At 58.2% G+C, this 26254-nt stretch overlaps 1 protein-coding gene across 9 annotated transcripts in view; it reads left to right on the top strand.

The window, feature by feature from the left end:
- The first annotated feature begins 260 nt into the window (after positions 1–260).
- SLC45A4 (solute carrier family 45 member 4) overlaps positions 261–26254 on the top strand; it is a 64081-nt gene continuing 38087 nt past the window's right edge. For 3 of the 9 annotated variants that reach the window (XM_045162737.1, XM_044928897.2, XM_045162736.1), the window contains exons 1-2: positions 261–315; positions 1077–1139. Coding sequence is in view for 1 of the 9 variants with exons in the window: in XM_045162735.1 (XP_045018670.1) it covers positions 941–1139 (199 nt within the window). In the remaining 8 variants the exon portion in view is untranslated. Of the gene's footprint in view, positions 316–715; positions 1140–1984; positions 2157–3229; positions 3591–26254 lie in introns of those variants that run through there. The other 6 variants (XM_044928893.2, XM_025264846.3, XM_045162735.1 and 3 more) reach the window with 6 other exon arrangements.

Genomic DNA, 26254 nt, shown 5'->3' with positions numbered 1-26254 from the left:
CGCCCCGCCCCCCGCGGCGGCTGCTGCATAGTCATGAGCTCGGGCGGCGCTGCGTCAGCGGAAGCGGCGCGCGGCGGCTGTTTCCGACCTGATAAAGCGGCGTTGTCCCCGCGCGCTGGCCGCATCCTCGCAAGCGCTCCGTTCGCGCCCGCGTCTCTCGCTGACTGACCGCCCGGCCGGCCAGCTGAGGAGCAGCCGCCGCCGGGCCCTGCCGCCGCCGCCGCCCCCGGAGCGCCGCGCCCCCGCCGCCCCCGCCCGGCCCGGCCCGGCCGCCCCGCCGCGCCGCCGCCCCGCGGCCCCGGCCGGAGGAGACAGGTGAGCGGCCGGCCCGCTGCCCCGACCCCGCCGCACCTGGGCTCCCGGCACCTGCCGCTGCCGGCCCCCGCGTGGCCCCGGCCTCGAGCTCCGGGGCCGGCTCCCGGCCCGCTCCGGCATCCCTTCCCCGGGGAGGAGGCCCCCCACGCCACGGCCGAGAGCCTGCTCCCGCCCGCACAGCTGCCCCGGGCTTCGGCCCCTTCTCTTCTCCGCCCGGGGTGCACCTGCCCGTCCTCGTCTCCGTCCCCTCCCACCCCCGCCCCAGCCTCCTGGAGCATCTCGGGCCCCTCCCCGCGGGGTGCGCCTTCCCCTGGACCCTGCTCCGGCCGCAGTCCTCGGCATCCCCCACCCCAGTCTTCTCGGGTTACTCTACCCCCAGGAAGCCTGGCGCCTCGGCCACCTCGGTCCCGACCCTGCCCCGCGATCTCGGCCTGACGTCGCCAACTTCTGAGTTCAGCCACTGTTCCCTCTGCTTGAAACCCTCCTGTCCCCTGTGGCCTCGCAGGGCGGCCACACTCGGGGCTGCCCCTGTGTTTTGTTTGTCTTACCTGCACCGTCCTCTGGTCTGCCCCTTTGAAGACACCTCCGTTCCCGCAGCCAAGCTGTGCCTGGGGAAGAGGGGCCAATGCCTCGGTACACCCAGGTCCCCAGCCCCTGCCCTGCAGAAGTCCCCGCACGTTTGTCTGCATCTCTGCACCGCTGTCCCTTTCCCGTGCCGGCTCGCCTCCTAGAGCTCTTGAACTTAACCCGTTCCTCCCCAGGGTGTGTTGCTTTTGACTGGGCTGCGGGGGAACACCTTCCAGCAAAGGGCTTTTTCAGAGGAGGTATGTCAAAATGGGAGGGGTGGTGGTTTGAAAAAAAGCACAGCCTCCCAGTTAATCATTCCTAGTGATGGGGGTGGGGGTACACACTTGATCTCCTAGGGAGTGTGAGTTTTTTTTTTTCCTTTCCGAATGGGAGCACTGAGCCATCCAACCCCATCGGTTTCCTCATCTGACTCCAGCCAAAAGGGGCCTGGTCGCTCCTGGTTTTGGGGGCATCTCCTAGCCTGAGGCTGGGAAGGGATGAGGGTTTAGAAAATGAGTGATCGAAGCCATAGTTGTGGGGTCAAATGATTGTCAGAATCGAAGCCTGCTCCTTCTGGGAAAAGCCAGGTCGATCTTCTGGCATTCTGTGAGTGTGCTCTGCACTTCAGTGGTAGGGTAAGGGGGAATCTTTCAGCTCTTATATTTTGCGCCTATAGTAGGAGAAAAAGGAAGACGATAAAAAGCTGGAGGATTGGTGTATTACCCTGATGCGGTGTATTAAATGGCAGGGCATCCAAAAGAGTGACCCTAGCCGCCTTTAAAAATGAATACTTTTCCTCAGTTTTCTAGTGGATCTGAATTATGTATTCAAAGAAACAGTAAGAGTTTATTGAATGCTCAAGAGGTTTTACAGAATCCACTTAAAGGTGGGGAGGGGCAGCGGCTGTGGCCTGGAGCTGTGTAGGTCCCAGGTGGGAAGATCCTTGCAGCTGCAGAATGCTGGGGCTTCTGGAGTGGCGGGGAGGGAGGAGTCGGTTGTCTTAAAAATCTGGAATTTCAGTCCCGTTCGGGCTAATTGATAAATCATGGGCAGCAGCTGTAAAGGAAAGTAGGGGCTAGTTTGAGACGCATTTGAAATGCATATTAGGCCCTGAGTGGAGGGTATGTGTGGCCTGGATGTCCCCCCGGGGAGGCTGCCCAGGGGCTCCGGGCCTGTGAGAGTGGGCCTGCTTCCCTGGCTGAGATGCGTGCTGCAGCCTCGGCCCGTGCCGCATCGGAAAAGCAGAGCAGAGATTGGACTGGGCGATCTCCAAGGTGCCTGGCAGTTTTTTTTTTTTAACATCCTGGGGCTCTTCCCTGCCCTCAGCGCTGCTTGCTGGAGGTTGGGCAGGGGCGGGAGGAGCCTGGCAACAGGACCCTGGCCTCTCAGAGCCGGGAGAGCCCGCCCTGCAGGTCTGCGGGGGAGGAGGGGCTGCGGCAACGGCCGCTTGCTCCCCCATCCCCAGTGGAGAGAGCACACACAGGCATTTTCGCCAGCGTTCAGGCTGCTTGGTGTTGGGTTGGTTTTATCTGTGTTGTCAGAGGGACGGTGGGGAGGAGAGTGGACGGCCTCGTTGGGGTCTGGGCTTTGCTGGCGTGTCCTGACGGCGGTGCCCGTTGGTCCCCGTCCCTCGTCTGCACCCTCTTGGCCTCCCCTGCTCGTCCTGTGGGGCCCAGCAGCCCAGCCCTGTGTAGCCGGCAGGGGTGGTTCGTGACTTAACAGCCTGTCGGCCTGGCACGGAGTGAGGGTGACTGGTGAGCGCAGTAGGTGGCAGACAACCCCAAATTGCAGCGCCCTCCCCGGGAACACCCCTGGCAGAGCCGTGTCTGTAATTTGTGGAGCCAGAACGCGCTGGAAGCCGAGTTCCCGCTGAGGACGGGCCAGGGTGCTGCTCCACGCTTGCTTCCTCTGGTTTCCCAGATTTTCTTTTTTTTTAATCACAACATAATTCTGCTGATGAAGAGACACTCAGCGAAACCCCATTAGGAGGGTTGCCTTCATCTCCAAGCCAGGAAACCTGAGAGCATTTTAGCGCTGCAGAGTGAGAATCTGACCAGAGGGGAAAAGCCTCCCAGAGGAAGAGCGGCCATAGAGAAAGGAGGTGGGAGAGGACCCCCGGGCAGGGGCTCCCAGGCCAGGCCCACCGCCCCTCCCCCACCCCTGCCCGCACAAGGTCCCCTTGTTTAGATTAGCTTAGTTATCCCACCAAAATCAATGAACAAGGATCTTTTTAACGTGGAAGTTTCAAAATGTACTTCGAGTGGCTTTTTTTTTTTTTATAAGAGTATTAAATGCTAACCCTTGTGAAGTAAGGCACTTCCAGCTAACTCTGAGATTGTGGACATTTGAACGTGTGCGCAAAGGAAGGTTCCCTGCCTGCATTCAGACCAGACCTGTGGCCGTCATTTTCAACCCCCTGCCATTTAGGTAGTGGTGACCCTGGAAACGTTCCCTGGGGGCCTCATAGTATTTGTGAAGCTGCTGCTTGGCAAGTGACTTTCAGAGGAGGCATTTTAAGAAGATTAAGAGCCGCAGGCTTGCAGGGCAGCAGTGTGATTCCTGCTGTTTTCAGGGCACCAACAGTGTTCCCCTAGAACCCGGGTCGGCAGTAGCGCCGAGACACGGCCCGGACACTAGACGCGGATGTGACGCCCGGAAGTGCGGATGGTGGTCTGTCTGGGTCCTCTGTTGAGCTGGCTCATCTTGGGGTAAGCACGCTGCTGCTGCTAGAGATGGTGGGAAAGGAAACAGGTCCTCAGGGTTGGAGAGAAGGGCTCTGAGTTCTCTTCTGCTAGTTTGGAACCTCAAGTGAAGACAGGTCGCCAGAGTCCATAGCTGGGCCTGCAGGGAGCCCCCAAATGAGGGTGTGCACTGTGCCAGGCATTTGCCCCCAGGTGCAAGGTTGGGGTGCTGGCTGTCCCAAAGTGGGGACCCCCCCCCCCACAGCTGGAGGGTTTGCAGAGCCTTTTCGAGTCACTGTGCAAGGCTGCCCTGGCCTCACTCCCCCACTCTGCTGGCCCTGCGCCCAGGTGAGGGAGGCTTTGTTCCACCTGGGCCGATGTTGTTTGCCTCCTCCCAAACCTGTTGCAGGATTTCATTGGCAGTGAGGGAAGCCACATTCCTGAACCAGTGCCCGAGAGGCTCTTTATTGTGCTGCCTTCAAGAAGTACCTTCCAGCCTGGGATTCTGTGTCAGCTGGGTTTGCAGTTTTTGGAGTTTGCTGAAGGGTCTCTCCTGGGGCTTCACCCTTGAATCCTGGAGCTCGTTGAATTAGTTGGTGACCAAATTCTTCCCACTGGAAAGAAAGGAAGGTCTTGAGCGCAAAATCCATAACAGACCCTTAGATAAAGAGGGATTGGAAGAGAGTGGATTCGGGTCCAGATGTCATGGTTGATGAGATTTTACATACAGATCTTCCTGTACAGTTTTAGACAAACAACATTTTACTCACCATTTTAGGAAAATACATTTATCCAAAAGAGGAGGTGATTTTTGGTTTGGAAAGAGGAGTGTTTTTCCATCAGTTATTTTGAGGGGAGGGCTTTGGAGATGAACTTGGGATGTGGACACTGGGGGGATGGTGAGGGGGGAACCAGCTCAGGGGCTGGAAGGCAGCCCTCTCATCATTGCGATCACCTGTTAGGAGTGCTTCAGAGCGACATTCCCTTAAAGCAGAGATCTTCAGACTTTCTTGCCCCTGTTCTGTGAAATAACAAAAACTATGGACACATTTTTAAGTTGCCATCTAGACTTTTTCATTTAAAATAACTAAACACTCTAATGATCTGATAGCCCACCCTCACCCTTTACAAAAAGGAGCAGACTGTTTTTAACAGTTTTAACACACGTGTCTTTTCTTCCTCATCTTGTGTGTTTGCTTCATGCTTCCTTGTGGAATTTTAATGTCATGCAGTTTTATACTTGAAAGCCTTTTATTGATCATTCTTCACACTTCTCTGTCACCAGAGTATACCTAAACTGCAGTTTAAAACATTTCTGTGATCGTGAAGCTGTGTTAATCCAGAAGAAATTTTTTTGAAGTATTTATTTATTTATGACTGCCTCTGTACACAGGCTTGGTGCTGTTTCTTTATGGTTGTGGTGAACATGCCCAGTAGTTGGGGTCATGGGCCCAGTTGCTTCACGGCACGTGGGATCTTAGTTCCTTAACTAGGGATTGAACTCACACCCCCTACACCAGGAGGCGGATTCCCGATCACCAGGCAGTTCCCCCAGGAGAGATTTTCATCGCTGTAAATATCAGTACAGAATTGATCACAGAAGCAGAAATGTATTGCTGGTCTTGATAATTACTTGATAACTACACATAGGCAGAATGTTTCTTAAAGAGCTGGCTGAGTCCCTTTAAAGTGCCTCCATTAAAGGAATTATCCCCCTGTCCTTGATGCCAGTACCCCCCCACTCCCAGCAGGGACTGAGGAAGGGAGAGTGTGAAGGTGACCTTGGTGGTGGGGGGTGGGGTGGGGGGGTGGGGGCCGTGTCACAGACAGGATAACCCCGAGGATCTGTGAACTCAGAGTCTCCCACACCCGAGAACCCCGAGTGTGCTTGGCATTTGCACGCGAGCTGTAGAGTGCTGCTCTGTCACCGGGCCGGGCTTGGTGGATGGAGCGGCAGGCTGTTGTTAGATGGTGGCTTCTGCGCGCCTCTGCGTGTGCTGGGGTGTTTGGGTGTTTCCTAGATGGACTGTGTTAAAGGGCACAGGATGGTGCAGCTCGTACACGAGTGTGTTTTGGTTAGTGGCAATGCATTTTTGTTCGGTTAGGTTAAAATGCAAGCCTGTGAACCAGTGCTGTGGATTAAAGAGGTTTTTGTTCCCCCTGCGGGAATCCATCAGCCTACTCTGCCCAGCTCCCTTCTCGGGCCCAGGAAGAGTGTCAGCAGGGAGGAGAGTGTGCCCGCTGCTGGTCTCCAGGGCGAGGGCCCCTGGGCTGGGGGTGCAGAGGAGCCTGGCAGGTCGGGGTTTGGGAAGCAGGGCCTCACCCTAAGAAGCGGGTGGCACTGGCGTCAGTTTCCATACCTTCCTCAGAGCCGCTTGAAGTCCGGGCTGGCCTTCTCCTAGGTGAGCCAGAGATGCCCTCGAAACGTGAACATGTACTCTGTTTAGCCTAAAAGCTAGTTGACGTTAGATATGACAGCAAGTTTAGTAATTTGGCAGTTTGCTCTGCCTTCCTGCCCTGACCCAGAACAGGCTTTGGCTGGAGGCTGTAGAACGTGTTGTGGGGCAGCCTGTGACATAGGGGAGGTTCCAAGTGACCAGGGGGCTCCGCTGCCGGTGCTCGTGCTGGGCAGGAGGGCTGGCTGCTCTCCCAGCTCTGCGGACCCCGGTCATGTGGGTCAGCCTGCTGTTATCCTGTCCCGCCGTTAGCAATCCGCTTAGGAATGCTTTGCCTTGGACGTGGGCAACATGTGTCCTCAGAGCGTGAGGCCGAGCCTTGGTTTCTCGAGATAAGGGAAGGTAGGAGCGAGGCACGGCCCCATCCAGGAGTCCCAGGGTGCATCCCAGGGGTGAGGCGGTGGTCCAGGTCATGCCACCTCCCCCGCCCTGTGGAGACCCCTGTGCCCAGATCCATGTTCACATCTTCTTGGCCATTTGGGCCTCGGTACTAAAGAATTAGGGCCCCTGCTGCAGGGGCTTAGAGAGAGGCCTGGGCTGCTCACGGGAAACCAGGGTGTCCAGGTGACCCCACACTGAGGGGTTCGGCATGCCTGTCCTGCTCGGGGAGCTGGGGTGCTGGCGTCACCGGCGGGCTTCCTCGCATCACTTACAATAAAAGCCGGCAGCTGGAAGCCTCACCTTCACACCCTACACACCACCACCCTCTGCCGGAGGGAGCCGGACCTTCCAGGGCTGCCCCCCGCCCCCGAGCGTCCATTGCAGGCAGCTGTGACTTGGTCGGGGGTGGGGGGGTTGTGGGGTTGAGGCCAGCATGTTCTTGGATTTGCCAGCATGGGGCTCAGCAAGCCTCGTGGGACAGGGCAGCTGAGAGAGGGCTCAGTGCTGTTTAAAACACGTTGAGCTGGCTCATCCTCGAATTATTCAAATGTTGAAAGTGTTCCCAATTCTTAAGAGGAGCCCTGTGCCGCAGTCTGCAGCAGAGACACGGTAGAGCCTGGTGCTGGTGCCGGCCCCGGCTGGGTGACCTTGGCCCAGAAGCTACCCACGGCTCGGAGCTCCAGCCCCTGTGTTAGGGCCTGGGGAGCATAATGTGGGTTTGTTCCTGGCACTTAGCAGGCCCTGAGAGCTGGGTCTCCTGGGCGGAGCACTCGGCTCCTCCTCTAACCATGCGGCCAGGGCTGTGTTATGTGTAACAGAAAAGAGAAGGGGGCACACACAGAGAGGTCAAGCAACTTACCCCGAGCCACACAGTAAGTGGCCAAGCCCGCAAGCTCACCTTGGACCTCACCGATGAGGGTGCTGGGCCCAAGGTCTTGGGTCTCCCACATGGCATTATGAGCCCTGGGATGCAGGCAGCCTCCACCCATATGAATATACGTGTTTCTGGAAGTCTGGGGAACGTGACTTTCTCTCTCGTGCTGTGACAGCGTTTGGAAAACATCAGTACATTTTCACAGGGCGAAATGCTTGTCGCTCACCAAATGCAGGTGAGGGTGGGGACCGCTTTCCCAGCGGGTGAACAGCGGTGCTGACACCGATGCTGTGAACAGGAGAGGAGGCAGGAGCAGCGTGGGCGCAGGTGGGCTGGCCGCTGCCGGCCAGGTCTCAGAGACGGGCTGGCTCTCAGTCCTCGGTTAGTCCCTGGCCGTAGGAACCGCCTGTGCGGAGAGGCTGTGCGTGGATAAGAGCCAGTGGAAGGCGGTGGTTTGTGGTTGTGAAGGTCAGATAGGCCTTTGGTTCTGCCTCGAGTGGCAGGGAGCACCCGGAGCACCAGCTGGTTTCCACACCACTGGGGAACGTTCACCAGTTTTAATGTGGATTTCCTCGTGGCCCCTTAGAACCTGTCCATTTGGGGATTATTACTGTCCACCCAGCTCAGCCAGGGCTTGGAGCCCTTTAGCAGATGTGGCCTGGGGTCTCAGGCCTGCCCTGTGGCAGGCCGGCTCCGTGAGAGAGGGCTGGAGGACTGGCTCCTGCCGCTCTGCCAACCCTGTTGGCTTTTGGCGGGAGTCCTCTATGCTCTTGACTTAAGTGACCTGGGCAGGGGCAGCTGTAAGGCTACCACGTGGATTGTCCGGGGAGGAACCTGGACCCTCAGCGAGGCCATCCGTGCGCTGAGCCTGATGAACAGGAGTCACCGGGTGGCAGCGATGTGCCCAAGGCATCGCCCATCCTCTGAGTATTTGTGGGTGCTCACAGCCCCTGGAAGGGCCCCGGGCGTCTTCATCAGGCGCCTGTATGTGGGGACCATGGGCAGGTTCTGTGCGAGGTGCCACCTAGATTCGGAGGTAACTTCCGAATTTGCCAAGCACTCTTGCACGGGAGGGTGCTGTCCCCACTTTATGGATGAGGAAACAAGCCCAGAGAGCTTAAGGAGTCCAAGTGGAGTTCTGTCTTCTGAGTGCCTCTGCTGGAAAGTGTACTAGGGACAGCGGGAAATGCAAAAGCAGCTCTCATCTGAGCCGAGAAGCGAGAGCTGAAGGGGAGCACACAGATGAGGGGACGCAGTGCTGGCCGAGCGCTCCAGAGAGCCGTCATCAGCTTCACCCGAGCCCGTTCAGGGGGGCTTCTCGGAAGCGGAGGCTCTTACGGCTGGCTCAGGAAGAGAAAGAGCCCGACTGTCCGGGCATGAGGACGCTGCTGTGGCCTTGCGTGGTGGAGGTGGGGTGGGCCTCCAGCTTCACTTTAATTAGTGACAACCTGCCCGGATTGCCACAGAGACGTGCTGGGGGAGGAGGCCCCGCCAAGCCTTCATGGCTCTGTGCCGTGCCCACCGCGGCGCGGCCCGTGGAGAGGGGCTGCCTTCAGCACGCGCACAGCAAGGCGCGTGGACTGGCCATGGGCTGCCCGAGCCCCCTGCCCTGGGCAGTGCGCCCCTCCCGCCCACCCAGCCGCTCTCCTGGCCTGGTTTCCCAGCTGCCCTCCTCAGGGTCCCCGCGTGCTCGCACTGTGGTGGGCCTTCCCCCGACCCCGCCCAGGCAGTTCAGGAGACGGGCTCAAGTTGAGGCAGCTCGGTGAGTTCCCGCCCTGTCCCCGCGTTCCCAAGGGAAGGTGTCTGCTCTGTCTCTCTGCCCTGGATCCCCTCTTGCAGCCACAGGTCGGGGACTGGGCGGGGCTCCATCAGGCCCAACCCTGGCCCAGGGCCCGGCCACTAATACTCACAGCTCCTGATAACATTTCAACTTAAAACAGCCTTTCAGTGGCTAGCCTCATTTTTCACATGAGAAGTCTGTCTATTTAGGGACTGGCCATGGCTCCCCTAACTGAGAACCCCAAGCTCCCAGTTCAGCACAGCCCTTCTGAAAGCCCGGTGAGGGATGGTCACAGGAGTGAGTGGCTCGTTCCCCAACTGGCTGACATGAGGGAGCAGGATGATGTCTCCGGTTACCCTTATCATCTGAGGCTCAGGAGGGCTGGGGCTGTGTGCTCGTGGGCTTAGGGAGTTAACGTCTTCCGTTTGGTGGGTAGGGGGATGCGGTTCACATCTGAGAACAGCTCAACTACTCAGGAGATGTAGTTAGATACTGTTCCCAGGGCCCTTCAGAGAGGGTCTGGAGCAGAGGCTGGGGTGGGGGGTGGCGTCCGGGGAGGCCCCTGGGTCCAGCTGGCTCATCACCGACCGCACGCCACGGCTGTCCCCACGACGGGCGTTCTGGAGTTGTGGCTGGTCACTGGGGGCACTAGCGCTGATGCATGCCTTCGCTGGAGAAGCTCCCTCGGGGCTCCATGGGTCCTGACCGGGACCGGCAGGGACCCTGTGTCCTGCCTGCCTGGCTGGCTGAGCCTGCCCCCCATCCCCCTGCTGCTCCCGGAGACGGGCCCTTCACGACTGGCTCCCAAGGGAGCTGCCCTCACGTTGGGCACAGGCCAACAAGGGCGGTGACAGTGGGCAAAGGCAGATAGGTAGTGGTAGCTTTGTAGTGGGTGTTTGGGACCTGTGTCCAGTGACCCCTGACCTGACCGTTCACCTATGTTTTCAAGGGCGGAGGCAGGCCTGTGCCTGTTGGCCTGGTGGAATGCCTCGCTGCGGTAGGGTGCAGGGGAGACCCAAAGGTGCTGGCCCATGGGCCCAGGGTCCTGGTCAGAGTTTGGCCTGGCTGAGTCTTATTTTTACCACAATCTGGTCTTAAGCCCCAAACCAGGGATTTTCAACCTTTTTTTCAAACCATTTTTTTTTTTTTTTTTTTTGCACATTTCCACCCCAGGAAGATCTTGTTTGGATTCACACTTTTTTTTTTAATTGCAAGACTTTTATGCATGCAGTATTCCTTTCCCAGCATAACTGCCCTGTCCTGACACCCCTGGAAGTTAAGCCCCAAGGGATCCCACGAGGCCCACTGCTGGGGCACCTTTGCGGTTCCATCTCATACTCTGGAGCAAGCGCCGTGTGTTTCTTCTGTGTTGTAGATGCGATACCGGTAGGCGCGTCGCTCTTTTGCATTAAACAGGGCCTGCATGTTCGGTTTACATGGAGTTGCCGTTAGGCTCCGTTTTCCTAACGCTGACCAGAGTGGTCACACGCCTGGGAGCCCAGTGCCAGGTTCTGATGTCTCAGGTGGACTCCGGGTCCTGAGGGCACCCGGACTACCCAGATTTGCCTACACTTCCTGCTTACTGTCTTGCTTCCGAGGGTCAGTTTGAAGGCTGAAGCGTTTTGTCTTGATGTGATGATTAGTTGACCAAGCATTTCAGAGTCCCTCCTTCGTACTTATGTGGAGGTCGCAGGGGTTGCCAGCTCCATTGCCCTGGGGTGACGGCAGGTGGGTGGTCTGGCTGCATCTGTCTCATCCTGCTGGTGGTGGGGAGCAGGTGGCATCCACAGGCAGAGCCTGGGAGTTAGGTCCATATGGGGGGCAGGCGGGGCTCAGGGATACAGCAGTGGGGGTGACACCCCACCTCGGGCCTGGCCACCGCTGGGAGCCTTCCCCTCATGGGCCCAGGGGCGCCGGGAGGAGCGAGCAGGCCACGCGAGGGGAAGAGTCTGTTGGAGATAGGCTGGCCTTCCGCGGAGGGGCCTGGTCAAGCTGCAGTGACGGGTCAGCGTGGGCGCCTGCCCGTGGGACCAGCTTCCTGCCGCCTGCTGTCCTAGTGGGAGCTGACAGCTGTGGGTTTACAGTGGCTTGGGTTCTGGGCAGCATCCTGAGCAGTCCAAGTCTAGTGGGTTTGGGGTTTAGGCCCCTTGTGCACAGGTCCCATCCCCCTTCCCCAGCGCTGCAGGCGGGCTCCGTCCCTCATCTGCAGGGCAGCCTTAGAACAACTTGAGGGCAGCTTGAGCCCCATGATGCGTATGCACCAGGCTGATGTGTGTGCGCCAGGCTGATGCATGTGCACTGGGGCTGATGCGTGTGTGCCGGGCTGATGCGTGTGCTCCGGGCTGATGCGTGTGTGTGCCAGGGCTGATGAGTGTGCTCAGGGCTGATGTGTGTGCGCTGGGGCTGATGCGTGTGCTCTGGGCTGATGCGTGCGCGCCGGGCTGATGCGTGCGCGCCGGGCTGATGCGTGTGTGCGCTGGGCTGATGTGTGTGCTCTGGGCTGATGTGTGTGTGCCAGGGCTGATGCGTGTGCTCTGGGCTGATGCATGTGCGCCGGGGTGATGCGTGTGTACCAGGGTGATGCTTGTGCGCTGGGCTGATGCATGTGCGCTGGGGCTGATGCCTGTGCTGTGGGCTGATGCGTGTGCGCCGGGCTGATGCGTGTGCGCTGGGGCTGATGCGTGTGCTCTGGGCTGATGTGTGTGCTCTGGGCTGATGCGTGTGTGCCAGGGCTGATGCGTGTGCGCCGGGGTGATGCGTGTGTGCCGGGCTGATGCGTGTGTGCCAGGGCTGATGCGTGTGTGCCAGGCTGATGCGTGTGTGCCAGGGCTGATGCGTGTGTGCCGGGGTGATGCGTGTGCACCGGGCTGACGCGTGTGCGCTAGCGGCACGGTGAGAGGCTGGATGAGGGAAGAAAGCCTGGCGTGGGTCAGCTCTGAACTAGGGGTGCAGCGCCTGGCAGGCGGCCTGGAGCCGGGCGCGGAAGGAAGAGCCAGACCGTGTCTGAGGGAGACAGCGATGCCCAGACTCCGCGTTTGAAGTCGGCGTACAGATCAGATTATAGTGTTATCTGGAGTACGGCTTGTGTTTGGTTATGAAACGTGAGACCTGTGTTTTGCTGACCTGTTTTTTTCCTCACTCATCCCTCCCCAGCTCTGTCCTGGGTTACTTTTCCAAATGAATGAGCTAATACAACATACGGAAGGTTCAAAACAAGCTCATTATCACCCTAGCAAGCCAACTATATAACATTTACTCAGGACTCCTCTACAGACATCAAGGCTTGCTGGGCTGACTTTATTTCATTTGACAGGATGACAGTCGTTTTACTTACAGTGGTTTGTACTTTTGTCTGTTCCTTTAGGATCGACTCTAGAAATGGTGGTTTGAGCTTTCTGTCGTCAGCACGTCTGTGTGCCTCATAAATGCCCAGCTCCGTAACAATCAGGGCTAGCCCCTGTTGGTTTCTGTTTCATCTGCCTTTTGTTTGTTTCTGCCTAAATTGCTCAACTACATTCTAAAGGAAATTACAAAAGGAAGGACTGACCTTAAAAAGTTATGAGAAGATGATGTAACAGTCATATCCCAGCAACAATGCCCCTGACCGGTTGAGTAACTGCTTGTACTCCCTGCTCCCTGTTCCCCAGCCAGGGTGGGTCTCTATCCAGTTGGGTCATGGATCCTCTGAGACTGCTGAACGCTATGGACCTCCTTCTCACAAAAATGTGGAAACACCATCTTACGTGTGTGTTAGGGGGTACTCACAGCTCTCCTGGCACCCCTAGGATGTGGGCCAAAAGGCCCTGTCTGGAGCCAGGATAAGGACCCGCCAGGTGGGCTGCCTGCTCCGTCTCCTGGAGTGGCTAGCTCTGGCCTTGGGCTGGAGATCAGCCCCCAGGTGATGGCTGGTGGTGTTTCCCAGCTGCCGTGACGGGTCGAGCAGTGACCGCCCGTCGGACTCAGGCATCCATCCTGGGCCCTGGAGAGCCTGGAAGCTGCGGGCAGAGCGCCTGCCGGGGATGCTGTCGTGCCCGTGACGTTAGGATGCTCCAGTTCACTTTGTGGGGAATGTAGGGTAGTTAAAATTAGCAGTGAGAGCCTCCAAGAGTCAAGGTTGTCCAAGAGCGTTGAGCAAGGTCACATTGAGATCAGGCTCGGGGTGGCGGGTGGAATTCCCAGCCAAGCCGCAGTGGAAGGGTCAGGCCTGCAGCTGCAGCTCTCCCGGGCCCTGGCGTCGGCCCCGAGAGGGGCCCGGGCTTAGATCTCTGCCTGTGCTGCCCCTGATGTGGTTACCCTAGAGCCAGATGTGTGTCATGGCTTGGGGAGCGGGCCCCCTGCACCTGCAGGTTCCCTGTGCACGGACCCCCAGGGCGGCTGCACTGTGCAGTTTTGTAGTGTAAGGGACTCGAGGGCCTGTGGGGAGTCCTGGGTAGAACAGTGCACTCTGCCTTTCGTGTGTGTGTATTAAGCAATGTGTATAGCATTGTTTATCTAACTGCATAGTGTAACATGCTATAGCACACATAATTACACACATGTAACGTGTATGACCGGAGAAGGCAATGGCACCCCACTCCAGTACTCTTGCCTGGAAAATCCCATGGACGCAGGAGCCTGGTGGGCTGCAGTCCATGGGGTCGCTAAGAGTCAGACATGACTGAGGGACTTCACTTTCACCTTTCACGTTCATGCATTGGAGAAGGAAATGGCAACCCACTCCAGTGTTCTTGCCTGGAGAATCCCAGGGACGGGGGAGCCTGGTGGGCTGCCGTCCATGGGGTCACACAGAGTCGGACACGACTGAAGTGACTTAGCAGCAGTAGCAGCAGCAATGTGTATGACAGTCTACTATCGTAACGTGTATTTTATTTCAAGTTCCTTGGAGGATGTCTAGGGTTCTAGTTGCCCCACCAGCTCCTTTTCATTGATGACATGAGGGACAGGGTGTTTCTTAGGACCGTGATGGAGGGTCTGAAGCTACAGTGCCAGGCGTCCACTGGGCCTGCTTGGCGAGCTCCCGATTCAGAGGAGTGGGGGGCGGCCTCCTCCGCTCTAACAGAACAGGAGGGCCTGGGGTGTTCTCCAGCCTTCCCCACGGGCCTCCTCCAGGCCCCCTCTGCAGAGGGACCCCTCTGGTCTCTGGCACGCGGCCACTTATTTCCTCTCGAGACAGGCCATGTGATCCTTTCCAGCCCAGCTCCTCTCAGCTGGGCAAACCCAGAGTCCCCCCCGCCGCTTACAGCACCGCCCCTTCATACTCTTCAGATGAAGAGCGCACAGCCGTCCCCGATGATTCTCGGCAATCTGCTACCCCGTCTGCAGCCCTGAAGATTAGAATCCCATCCTCATGGGAAGCCACGAGGCACATCACGTCTCTGTGACTTTATGCTCCACTCTGATGCTTGTCTGTCCTGTGTGACAGGTGAGGTAGAGGTCGTTTTGAACTAAAGACTTTTGATCGGGCCAGGTTGCAACTTCCGCCTGGAAAGGAACCAGCCCGCCCCGTGCCTGGCCCTCGCCTCCCGCCCGGCCCACCCTGTGAGCTGCCAGTCTCTGCGACTGCCTGACCCCTGCTTTTGGGGGAGGGTTCCCACAAAAAAGCAAGACCAGAATGGGGCTCTGGCCTCTCCCCGCCAGTTCCCGTTGGTTTTCCCAGCCCAGCAGTGACATTGTTGACAGGCTCACAACAGCGCTGGGACGCAGAATCGCCGGCCGGGCTGCTGTTTGTCCCCCTGAGGGGCCCAGCAGTCACCATCCTGCAGCTTCTGGGCAAGCGACCTAGTGCCTCAGTTTTCCCATCTGCAAACTGGTGCTAAGAACGTTTACCGCATCGGACTGTTGCAAGGACGGAGCGAGCTCGCACACACAAAGCACTATGAACAGTAGTTGGCACCCAGGAGGTCCGCTCAGAGTTTCAGCTGCCGTGACGCACCCACACGAAGCATGAGAATGCAGTACTAGGGAGGGGCTTGGCGGCTCCCGGGAGGGAGGGATACGCTCCGGCGGGAGAGGACCTCCGGGGCCCCGTGCACACCCGGGTCGGGGCGGGAGTGCCTGCCGTCATGCAGGGCAGAGCCAGCACCGCCAAGCATGGGGCCGTGTGGCTGGGCAGGAGTCTGGCCGGGGCTGGCAGCTGGGCTGGCCCGGCGCGTTCGGCTGCGCGTCCTGGCTGGGGCTGTGGAGTCGGGCAGTGTGTGAACAGAAGCGTGCGCAGGTGGACGTGCCGCTGTCCGCTGTGTCCCCCGTGCTGGGCCACGAGCGTGGGGTCAGGTCTGTGAGCCCGGTAGGGAGTGGGGCAGTGTGCGGACCGAGGGGCTCACCCTGCCCGGGATCCTGCGGGCAGCGGCCAGCTGGTGCCCAGAGGCGCCCAGGCTGCTGCCAGCCTGACTCCCTGGCCCAGCGTGAGCCCGCTGCAGCCCTCGGGGAGGGTGGTGCGGTGAGTCGTACAGTGAGCCTTTTATGGTCTGAAGTTTTTTCTCTCTCTTTTTTTTGGTGGGGGTGCCCACAAGCGCCCGGCATGTGGGATCCCTGACCAGGCATTGAACCCACACACCCCGCAGTGGAGGCACTGGGGAAGTTCCCCAAAGTGTTTTCTTGACAGACTTAACCAGATGCCCCAAAGAATAACTTCTTTAACCAAATACATAATTTTTCTATTTGTAGTTAACTGCCTTTAATTGGCTGTTGCGCCAGCCCGGCCATCCTTCCACTCCCAAGGATGTTCCGTGCTCCCTGGGAGACATTGGGAAATGCAGGCGCCCCATGAAGGCTTCTCCAGGGGGCCAGCCCTGGGGAGCTCAGTGGGCCTTGCAGGAGGGAGGGTGGTTCCGGGGGCGGTGCGCAGCCGGCTTTCCTGGCCCTGCTGGATGCGGGCTCCCTTGTGCAAACACCACCGTGCCTCCAGGTGACCTCACCTGTCAGCCGCCAGGGCAGCTGAGTCATGACGCTGTAAATTATATCCGCCAGGGCAGGTTTGTAGCTGCGGTTATGTCTTCTCCCTGTTAAAATTAGTCTCAAGGAGAGAGTAAGGTGGTGTGCTGAGTTTCTCGCTCGTCATTTACAGGCTTCCCACAGGCCCTGCAGGCCTTTGTCCTTTGATAGTGGTGCCCTCGGTGTGCGGTTCTGAACGGGATCAGAGCTGCTGGCCATGGGGAAGGAGGGACAGTGCCCGCAGCCTGGAGCGGCAGCGGCTGGCCCAGGTCGGGCAGCAGCCCTGGGTCCCTCTCCGCCCTGTGCCTCTCTGCTGTTCTCGGTGTCCAGGGACGGATGCTGACCCCACGAGGGGCACCCCACCCCCGGCGGCTGGCCAGGAGGTGCCTTCACAGGGCCAGCCGCACCCCGCTGTGAGCGCTCTGTGAAAGGCAGTTGGTTCTGTTTGCTGGGGGCAGGTGTGCGCATGGGGAAGACAGCAGTGTCGAGGCAGGACTGCTGCTAAGGGGACAGCGGGGTCTCGCGGGGACAGTGGGCAGGAACCGGATCCGCTCCAGACTCGTGCAGTCACTGCGTTGCGCCCGATGGGGAAGTGCTCGCTTGGGAACGGTGACTTATTCTGGAAAGGCTTTAAGCTGGTCTAGGAGTCTGTAAAGGTGCAGTAAGGTGCGTTTGCAGCTCGCATGCTTGTGTGTCCTGCTGTGGTCTGTTTCCAGTGAGTGCCCATGGGGCCTGCCCCCCCACCCCAGCCTAGGAGCTCCCCGGGAGTGCAGAGGGGCGCTTGCCGCTAGCCTGTGCGGGTCCTCCATGTCTGTGCCCAAGCTCCGTCTTTCTGGCCCAGAGTTGAAAACCAGAGGGGCCATGAGCTCAGACTCCTGCCTCCCTGGGCTGGAGAGGGGGGCGGGCACAGCCCAGGGGCTCCCAAAGGGCCGGAGCCAAGCTGGGCTCCCTTGTGCCTTTGAGGCAGCGTTCATTCAGGAGAAACCCAGAAGGAGGGCCCCCCGGGTCTCCCCACCTGCCTTCCCCCACGTGACAGCCCCCGCCCCTTCAGGCGGCCTCAGGTGTGTCCTGAGACGCTGTGGACACCCAGCTTGTGGACTGACGTCAGGGGCTGAAAAGCCCCCTCACTGGTTCTAGAAGTGTTGCTCAAACTCAAGATCGAGCGTCTTCAGAGACCGTTTTGTGAAGACAGAAATGTCACAACTGCAGACGTTCTGGGCTCCGTCGGGCGGGCTTCAGGGAGTATGCGCAAGCCCGTGCGCTCGGTGCGGCTCCTCTGCCTCTGCAGCGGTCAGTGCCAGCCTCTGTCTCGGCCTTTCCCGTGTGCCCGTCCTGGGGAGCGCCATCAGTGAACGTGGGTGCAGAGGGCGCCAAGGGGACGCAGGCTGGCAGGACGGAGCGGGAGGCCAGTGGCTCCGTGGGCTTCACGCCCTGGGAGCGAGTCCTGGAGTGGGTCCTTGTGCACCACCCTGGGATGCGGGCCTGGGCCGCGCAGCGGGCCTGTTGCCCTGGATGGGGCAGTCGGCGACGATGGAGTGAAGGATGGACGGACATGGGAACCGCCTGTGCTGCAGCCCCGGCAGGGCCGGCCGTGCGTGAGGCTGTGGCTCTGAGCTCGCAGTGATAGGTGGGTCCCTGACCTGGGAAGGCCTGTTGAGATGCTGGGGTGTTGGGCGTGGCCCCAGCAGCTGCTGTTGCGGAAGCCATCAAGCCAAGGTCCCACGGGTAGGGGAGGCGGGGACCCACGGTCCCTTCTCCCTTGCTGGACCCCCAGGGATGGTGAGCTCGTGCTTGGAGGGAGCCTCCTGGGGTGGGGGACACCCGCTGTGGAGCCAGGCTGACCCTGAGTCCCACTTACCGCCCCGTTTCTGGTTCTGCCTCTCCGGTCACCTGTTCTCTGCAGTCATCCTGGCGGGGGGGTCAGCACGCAGGGTGGACACCCCGGATGGCTGCAGCTGAAAGGGTGCTGACTCTCTCCCCTGTGAGGCCCCTGGGGACAGAGATGAGCCCCTGGGCCTGGGCGGGGGCTGCGCCCAGGAGGACCTGCTGGAGGAAGCAAGAAGCTTCCTGAGTCTCGGTGTCTTCACAGGACTTGGATGAGCACAGGCCAACTTGGCGATGGATTACGCTTTTATCCCCCAGGAGAGAAACCAAATAAACAGAATAGAGTTACTTCGGGCCCCTGGCCAAACGAGGCATATTTTGGATCTGGTGACCTTTTTCTTTGGGTCACTAATCACTGGAGAAGGTTTTGACCGTATTCCATTTCAGAATAGGAAGAACAGCTTATTTTTCAGAGTGGCAAATAAGGAAAAGAATGAAAGTATCTCGGAGTCTCTGTTTCCAGAGGCTCCCCCGGGAGGAACATTTTTATAGACACCACACGTCCTCGCCAGCCCTGGCCAACTTTCCGTCCCGGCGTGCCGGGGTGTGCTGTGAGCCGGCCGGCGCCTGGGAGGCCGGCACCTGCCCACATCCCTGCAGCCCGCCGGCCACATGGGGGCCCCGCGCTGGGCCGCCCAGCTCTCCTGGGATCTTCGTAGATCACGAACCTCAGCGTTTTCACAGCTGCCTGTAGAAAGTCCCTGTCATCACTGAGCCCCAGAGCGCTCGTGGCCATAGTCAAAGCCGGGGATGGGGCGTGACGCCGCCCTCGTCGAGGCCACAGAAGACGCCCCACCACCGCTCTCCTCGGCCTCGGTACCTGGCTCAGGTGCAGGCAGCACATGCGTGACTGTACAGCGGAGGTGTGCCTTGCGTGGACACGTGTGCCGGGCGAGGGCTGGGTGCCGACCGCCGAGCGTCGTGGCCTTTCCTCCTGGCTACCTTGACCTTGCGCTGCCGCCGGGGTTGTACCTGAGTGCAAGTCCCTGTCTGCGTTGCCACCTCTCCCTGTGCCTTTAAGCCACAGAGAGGTCACCTGGGAGGATCCCTGTGTCTGAGCACCGAGGGGACAAAGCCCCCTTTGGCCGGGGCTGGGGATTGCCCTAAATGCCTCGGCAGACTCGGAGCTGGCGTCGACCCGGCAGTTCTGGGGAGCCCGAGAGCTTCTCGGCGTCCTCGTTTGTCTCTCCTGCTGCTGCCTCTCCCGTGTGTCCCGGGGTGCCGGTCCTAGGACGCTGCACGAGAAGCCCTAGGGGGCCCAGAACCCGGGGCTGGCGGGGGATGGGGTGACTTAGACCTCAGCCTGCTCAGAGGGGGCTGCTGCTCGCTTCTCAAGGGGGTAAGCACTCAGTGCCCCCAGCTCTTCTCAGCACAGAGACTCATGGTGTCCTTGGGGGTCCTGGGCTTGGCTCCCTACCCCCACAAGGCTCTGCATACAGCTCAGAACATTGGAGGTCATTTGGTGGTGAGGCTTTGGGGTTTGGGTGTAGCAAACTGTAAAATAACAGAGCTCGGGTGGCTTATCGATGGTGCACGGTACCAGCCGCCTGGTGCTGGGCCCACGCGGAGCCAGCTCGCGCTGCCGGGGCTGCCCTGCCAGGCTGGGCGAGGCCATCTGGACTGGAGTGGAGGTCGCTCATCCCTGCCTCACCCAGCTTGTGCCACTTGCAGGGAGCCCTGGGGCCTGGGGAGGTGCGGAGACTAGTGCTGGCCCCACAGCTGTGGCCGCGTGTCCGGGCTCCAGCCACAGGTCGCAGGCTGCGCGGTGTGCGCCGCGCCGTGGATCTGTCCTGGCCAAGACAGGCGAGCACGCGGGGCAGGCGCAGAGCCCTCCTGCGGCCAGTGCCCGTGTGGGTGTCCTGTGAGGGGCCAGGGGAAGGGGCAGGACGGTCATGGTGGAAGGGGGAGCCCCTGCCCTGTGACAGCCACGGCTGAGACCTCTAGCCCTGTCACCCGCGGCTCCTGGCAGGCGGGCAGCGTGGACACAGGCTCCCTCCTGGTCTTGGCCAGGTCCCTCCCCTCCAGGCACCTGAAAGTGGGGGTGGGAGGGTCAGAGGGAGCCCCGTGGCCAGCTGGCGAGTTGCCCGCCCCGCTCTCCTGTTTTCTGAGCCAACTCCTCCTCAAGGGTCATCCCAGGGTCGTCCTAGCAGCGGGCAGGTACCGGGCAGGGGAGGTGTGGTCAGCCGCTCCGTGCCTGCTTTTACAGAGAGGGGCTGCACTTGGTTCTGATAACCAAGTAGAATCCTTAAGGTAAATTTATGCTTTTATAGTAACTTTATCACTTAGTGACAACCCTGGGTCAGATTCCTCGTAAAGCTAACGGTGTCGTCGTCCTTAGAGCACCCTCTTGTTCTTCTGGGCCGTTCACGCCCAGAGTAGAGCCTGTCCAGTAGCTCAGATTCTCAGGGAGCTAGCTGGTTCCCGGTGTTGGGTGGTTGGGGTCCTTAGGATTGAGTACCTGCGCAGCGCATCCCCTGCCACACACGTGGCGGGGGTTTCCAGAACTGTCCTCATGGCCCGGAGGCCTGCGCTGCTGCGGTGTAACCCCTTCTCCAGGGGGGGCCGTGGGCGGAGGCTGCGCACGTGCTTCAGGCCTGGCACCCATGTCTCCGCTCCGTTTCCCACCTCGAGGTCGGAAGCTCAGCTGCTTCCAGGGTGTTTGGACTCACGGATGCTGACCCCCTGTATCTGTGCAGAGCCTGCCCTGCTCTATCTTGGAAGTGTGGCGTCCCAGGAGCCAGGATGTCGGGGTCCAGGTCTGGGGGACCCTGACTGAGTCTTCTTCCTCACCGGGTTTGGGGAGCCCTTCTGCTCGAGCCGCCCGCTTGCCAGCAAGGCTCTTGTATCCCCTTGCGGGCCCCTCGTCCCCTGGGCGGCAGCCGCTGTTGTGACTTGGCGTCCCATCCCCGCTGAGTGGCACGCTGACGTACTAGACGTAAAGCTGCCCATATAAAGTCAGGGTGAGGGGCAGTCTGGAGCCGGTCATGGGCCTGGCTGTCGGGGTGCTGACTGACCAGGTCCCTGGGTGTCACCCTCTTGGCCCACCGTCCCCCTGCTGCCTGCATCTGGTCACCAGGAGACTCACCTGTCTGTCAAGAAATTAAGTTTAAATCAGATTTGAGCAGTAATGCTCCTTGTTCGCTTTCGTCCCAACCATCATCTTAAAATCTCCTTTTAATTAACTCCGTTTCCAGTTCCTTCTGCCTGCTGGGTTGTTTGCTTGAGCGCCTGGCACTGCACCCCTGATCAGGAGCCGTGGTCCTGCTCTCCTGTGCCCTGCGGCCCAGGATGGGTGGGCAGGGGTCCTGGGGCCTGGGGACCCAGGGCAAGGCAGCTTGCTCCCCTCCAGCTGCTGCTGTTCCTTCTTTTTTTCCTTTGTAAAACTGCTTCTTTGGCAGCTTTCACTTCTCATGTAGGCAAGTCCCAAGCTAATATTTATCCTGTGAAGTATCTTAAAAATGCTGGAGGGCAAGTTATTTGCAGAGAGCTTTATCAGTCTTTGAAAGAGAGTCATTGTTACATTGATAAACTGAGGCACTGCTTACAATAGCCAGATTGTGTTTGAACTTGCAACCTTTAATGCAACAGTTAGTTTTTGTTAACAGACGGAATGGTGTTGGCTGTTCTGGTAAAGAGGTCTTTATCCTTGTGTTTTTTGTTTGTCATGGGCATGCACTGGGAGAGGGGAGACCTGGCGCCCATCACTGGTTTTGTAATACATTCAGGTGTTCCTCGTTTTATGATTGGCAGGCTTTTCAGGAACGCGGACTTTGTACATGGAGCCCTCGGTTTTTATGAATCATCCCTTTAAAAGTGGAGGTGCTGCCTTTCAGAGGGAAAGCTGCCTCACCATGCAGTCTTCAAAGTCTCAGCAGTGTGCATGAAACAAAAAATGATAGGAGTAACAAGAATGTGCAGAAGGTGGTATTATTTATGTGTGGTCAGGAGGTTTCAGGTCTAAAGGAAAACACTCTGACGATGAACTAAGAACTTTCCTGAGGCCGTTACTTTTCAGTGGAAGGAGTGGCTTCCTGGGTCTTCGCTGGAGCCCGCTTCCCTACATGGCAGCCCCTCTTGACTCTGAGCGTCCGGGTAGGAGGTGGGGAAGTCCTCTGGGGGTGGGAGGGTGTCCAGGGCCTTAGCACCAAGCACCCTCGAGTTCATGTCCCTGCCTCCTGCCCAGGGGTCTGGAGTGGAGGTGAGTGCTGTGGCTTCTGTACAGGGACAGATGCGGGGACTCTCGTGTAGCTCTGATAAGAAGCAGGTCCAGAGGCGAGTTAGGCCTCAGTGACCCGGGGCTGGGAGCCTGGGCCAGTGGGGGCGGAGGGGCCTCAGGCGGGCTGTGCTGAGGCTGGAGGCCAGGATGTGGGGATGTGTGCCAGCACCGGTGCTCCTTGGAGGGGCCCGAGGACGGGCGCCCGGGGGGCGGTGCCTCTGCCCTTGAGAGACCTCAGTCGGACCAGGCACTTCCTCCTGGGTCAGCTGACTCCCTCCGGCTGCTGACTCGCTGTTCCTCCGCGGCCTCAGCGCTTCCCTCTCTGTCCCTCCTTTCTGACTCACGCCTGCGCTGTGCACAGAGCTGCCTGTGGCCTGAGTGGGGCCGAGAGCCCATCTTCCCGCTGTCCTCACTGTGGCCACACAGGTACACACCCTGTCCATGCCCCAGCGTCCCTGTGGGTGCTGGCTGAATTGTTTGGGGGACGCGCTGAGTTTCTGCAGGGGAAACAATCCCATTTCTGGCCATCGTGACTCTCCAGGCCGTTTTCTAGGTGTCCCTCCCACTGCTGTCCTCTCCAGAACTTTTTCTTCTCCCCCAACAGAAACTCTGAACCCCTTACATTTACTTATTTTTTTCAGAGGAATTCCAGCTTTTTCATTTTTGTCCTTTTATACAAAACCAAGAAGAAGAAATAGAACTGCAGAAGTAGTTAACTGGTAGAACACACGTTCACAGAAATCTGGATAGGAAGACAAGCTTATTTACAATGAGGAAACACATTTTTTTGTTGTTACTTAAAAAAAAAAAAAAAATCATGTATCTCTGGCTGCACTGGGTCTTCGCTGCTGTGCGAGGCCCCCTCTGGTTACCCAGGCTTCTCGTCACAGCGGCTTTTCTTGCTGTGGCTTGTGGGCTCTTCCCAGACCAGGGATCGAACCTGTGTCCCCTACATTGGTAGGTGGGCTTCCCTGGTAGCTTAGACGGTAAAGAATCTACCTGCAATGGAGGAGACTCGGGTTGGATCCCTGGATCAGGAAGGTCCCCTGGAGAAGGGAATGGCAACCCACTCCAGTATTCTTGCCTGGGAAATTCCCATGGACAGAGGAGCCTGGAGGGCTACAGGCCATGAGGTCGCAAGGGAGTCGGACACGACTGAGCAACTGACACTTGCAACGCTTGTCTTAACCGCTGGACCACCAGGGAGGTCCCTCTACATTTGTTTTTAATGCATCTGGAAACCCATCGCCACTGGTGAGCCTCTATGTCAGTGCTGCATGTTCATAAATTTACGCTCTGGAGCCACCCAGCCCTTCCTTCAGTGCTTACGTGGCTGGCAGGTGCCTGGGGACCCTGGGCCTCCTTTCCGGCTCAGACTCTGTTTCCCGGTGCTGTGGTTTTGTCTGGAGGCAGCATCCTTCTGCTGGCTCACAGACTATAATCCAGTCCTGGGTTTTGGGGGGTGGAGGGGGCAGCACTTAGTCCTGGGAGATGTCAGCACTCATGGGTTAATGAGTGGGAGAGAAAGGTGCTTATTGGTGTTTGCAGCTGAGAAACTTGGACTTGGGCTTTGGCCTGGGGAGTCCAGTGCCATCTGGACCTCAGGAGGGGCAAGGTGCTAGACAAGCATGAGAGCTGCTCAACCCCAGGTGAATCTGTTTCAGACCTTGCAGGACTTTTCTGTCTTGTTGCTCGTGGCCTGGAGAGAAGAGGGTTGATCACTGACTCCTCCTGACTCCCAGGGCATTATGCCTGGGAGTGGAGGCTGGCCATGTGTACCCCTGAGTGCAGTGCATTGTGGGAGAATCCATGATGAATGAAGCAGGTGGTGGTGCAGCTCGGGACGGGTGCCTGACGTCAGTCCAGCGGGGAGAAGGCTAAATAAATAAAGCAGCAGAGCGAAATCCGGGCTCCAGGAGGGGCGACAGGTGCTGTCGGTGAAAAGCTCTGTAATTGTGCTTGGAAACCGGAGTAGCCACCGAGGAAGGGCCTCCCGGCGACACAGGACAGAGGGGTAGCGCTCATGTACTGGACTGTTTGGGAGGGACCTGCTGCGTTCCTGGTGGGTGACTGAACGGTCTGCAGTTACTTTATTGCTGAAGACAGATTGGGAAGAGCTTCTGAGCTGGTCCTTGGTGATCAGCTCTGAGTCTTTTAGTGGACCTGCCAGGAGCTGAGTCCACAGCTGGCTCTGCAGACATGCCTCCCCCACCCTTCAACCCCATCCAACTCTCTTGGGTTGCCTGGCCTTGCAAGCCTCTGTCAGCACTCTGAAGCATCTGAGGTTCAGCTTCGTTGTAGAACAGTCCTGAATGTCATTCTACATATCAGGCTCTGACGTGAAGTTTGGATAGGGAAACTGAATTAGGAAATGACTCTGGGTCATATAGAAGCACTAACAGTATGTATATCATGGTGAATCCTCAGAATGCCTCTCTCCACATTCAGAGTTGTTTAGTCGCTCGGTCGTGTCTGACTCTCTCGCGACCTCACAGACTGTAGCCCACCAGGCTCTTCTGTCCATGAGATTTCCCAAGCAAGGATACTGGAGTGGGTTGCCATTTCCTCCTCCAGGGGATTTTTCTAACCCAGGATTGAACCCGCGTCTCCTGCATGAAGGGGTCGACAGAGGAGACAGCCAAGGATGAGATGGTTGGATGGCATCACCAACTCGATGGACGTGAGTTTGAGCACGCTCTGGGAGTTGGTGATGGACAGGGAAGCCTGGCGTGCTGCAGTCGATGGGGTCGCAAAGAGTCAGACATGACTGAGTGGCTGAACTGAACTCATGCATTGGCAGGCAGGTTCTTTATGGCTGAGCCACCAGAAAGCTCCTCTCTACATCCATAGCTTAAAAAAAACTTTATGGGACCATTATGTGTAGATGATTTATAATGTGCCTTCTGTGCCTATTATTAGGCACATTTCCACGTCAACAGGTAATCCCACACCGTGGAGTTTGTGTCAGAATCTGTCTTCCTTTACATGAGCAGGTTGCTCAGTGGTGTTGATCTGCAGACTGTACAGGTTTTGCTTTCCAAAGAGCAGAATTGCAGGATCAAAGGGTATTTACATTCTGAGGCTTTGCACATCTACCGAGACGACTGCAGTTGTGAGAAATCGTTGCTGACGGAGTCAGGATGGCCGGGATTAATCCCACAGGTGATCGTGCCACTTGCTGTGAGCACATCAGCCCCGGTGACCCCAGGAAGGCGCTGGCCCTGAGTCGCAGATTTCTCCAGACAGCGGGAGGAATTCAGGTACCAAAGCGGGCTTCTTCATCACAGACCCTCAGGGGCCCTCAGGTTAAGGAGTTGCTCAAGACAGAGGACAGATTCCTGAGCTGATAGTCTGGTTGATGCCCTCTGGGAGGATCCCTCCCCCTCCTCCTCGGGTGATGTCCTGTTTGCTCAGCCTGAGCTCAGAGGGGAGCGGGCCCTCCCCTATGCCCGCCTGCAGTGGGGCTCCCCAGCGCCCTAGGACCACACCCTCCTCCTGGTAAAACGGACCGGAGGTGACTGAGACAGTGGAAAGGCTTAGGAAGGGTAGAAAGACTTCACAAGGTCTGCATTGTGCTTTTAGACCACGGTCTTGGTCGCTCAGCAGCGCCTGGCAGTCCTGTTAATGTTGCAGAGATGACTCATCCCCTGTGTGGCACGCTGACCTTCAGCTGACTTCAGGTGTGTGTGTGTTGGGGGTGGGGGGGCGGGCGGTGACTGCAGAATGCTGCAGAATATTCTTGCTGGTTGTCTTTATGGTCTTAGTAAGAATGACTGTAACCCCAGACTAAAGCTGTGTGTGTTCCCTTCATTCACCAAAATGTTTACCTTTTAAGAGAACTAGTTTTGATTTGAACATTCCTCAAATATATTTCATACTTCTTCACTTTAAAAACATTTGGCCCTTTTGTGTTTACTTGACACATGGACCGTAATTCAAATAATTGTGTGTTGTTCGGCAGTTGGGTGGCTTCCAGAACTTCTCGAGGAGCGCTGCGTCCTCTGCCTGAGAGGGGACCCTGGACACTGCTTTGATCTGATACAAGTGCCCTCAGAAGGTTTCATTACAGCTCTGCAGTCTTTAGCGGTAGCCCCTAATTATACCCTTGTCCTTGAGGTCTGTTTCTGTATTTTTTTCTTTTCTTGGCTGTTCCTTGAGGTTTATGGGATC

The sequence above is a fragment of the Bubalus bubalis genome, chromosome 15, assembly GCF_019923935.1.
Source record: "Bubalus bubalis isolate 160015118507 breed Murrah chromosome 15, NDDB_SH_1, whole genome shotgun sequence".
Taxonomy (NCBI): Eukaryota; Metazoa; Chordata; class Mammalia; order Artiodactyla; family Bovidae; genus Bubalus; species Bubalus bubalis.
Note: the sequence above shows the minus strand (reverse complement) of the source record. Positions and strands in the feature narration are given on the sequence as shown.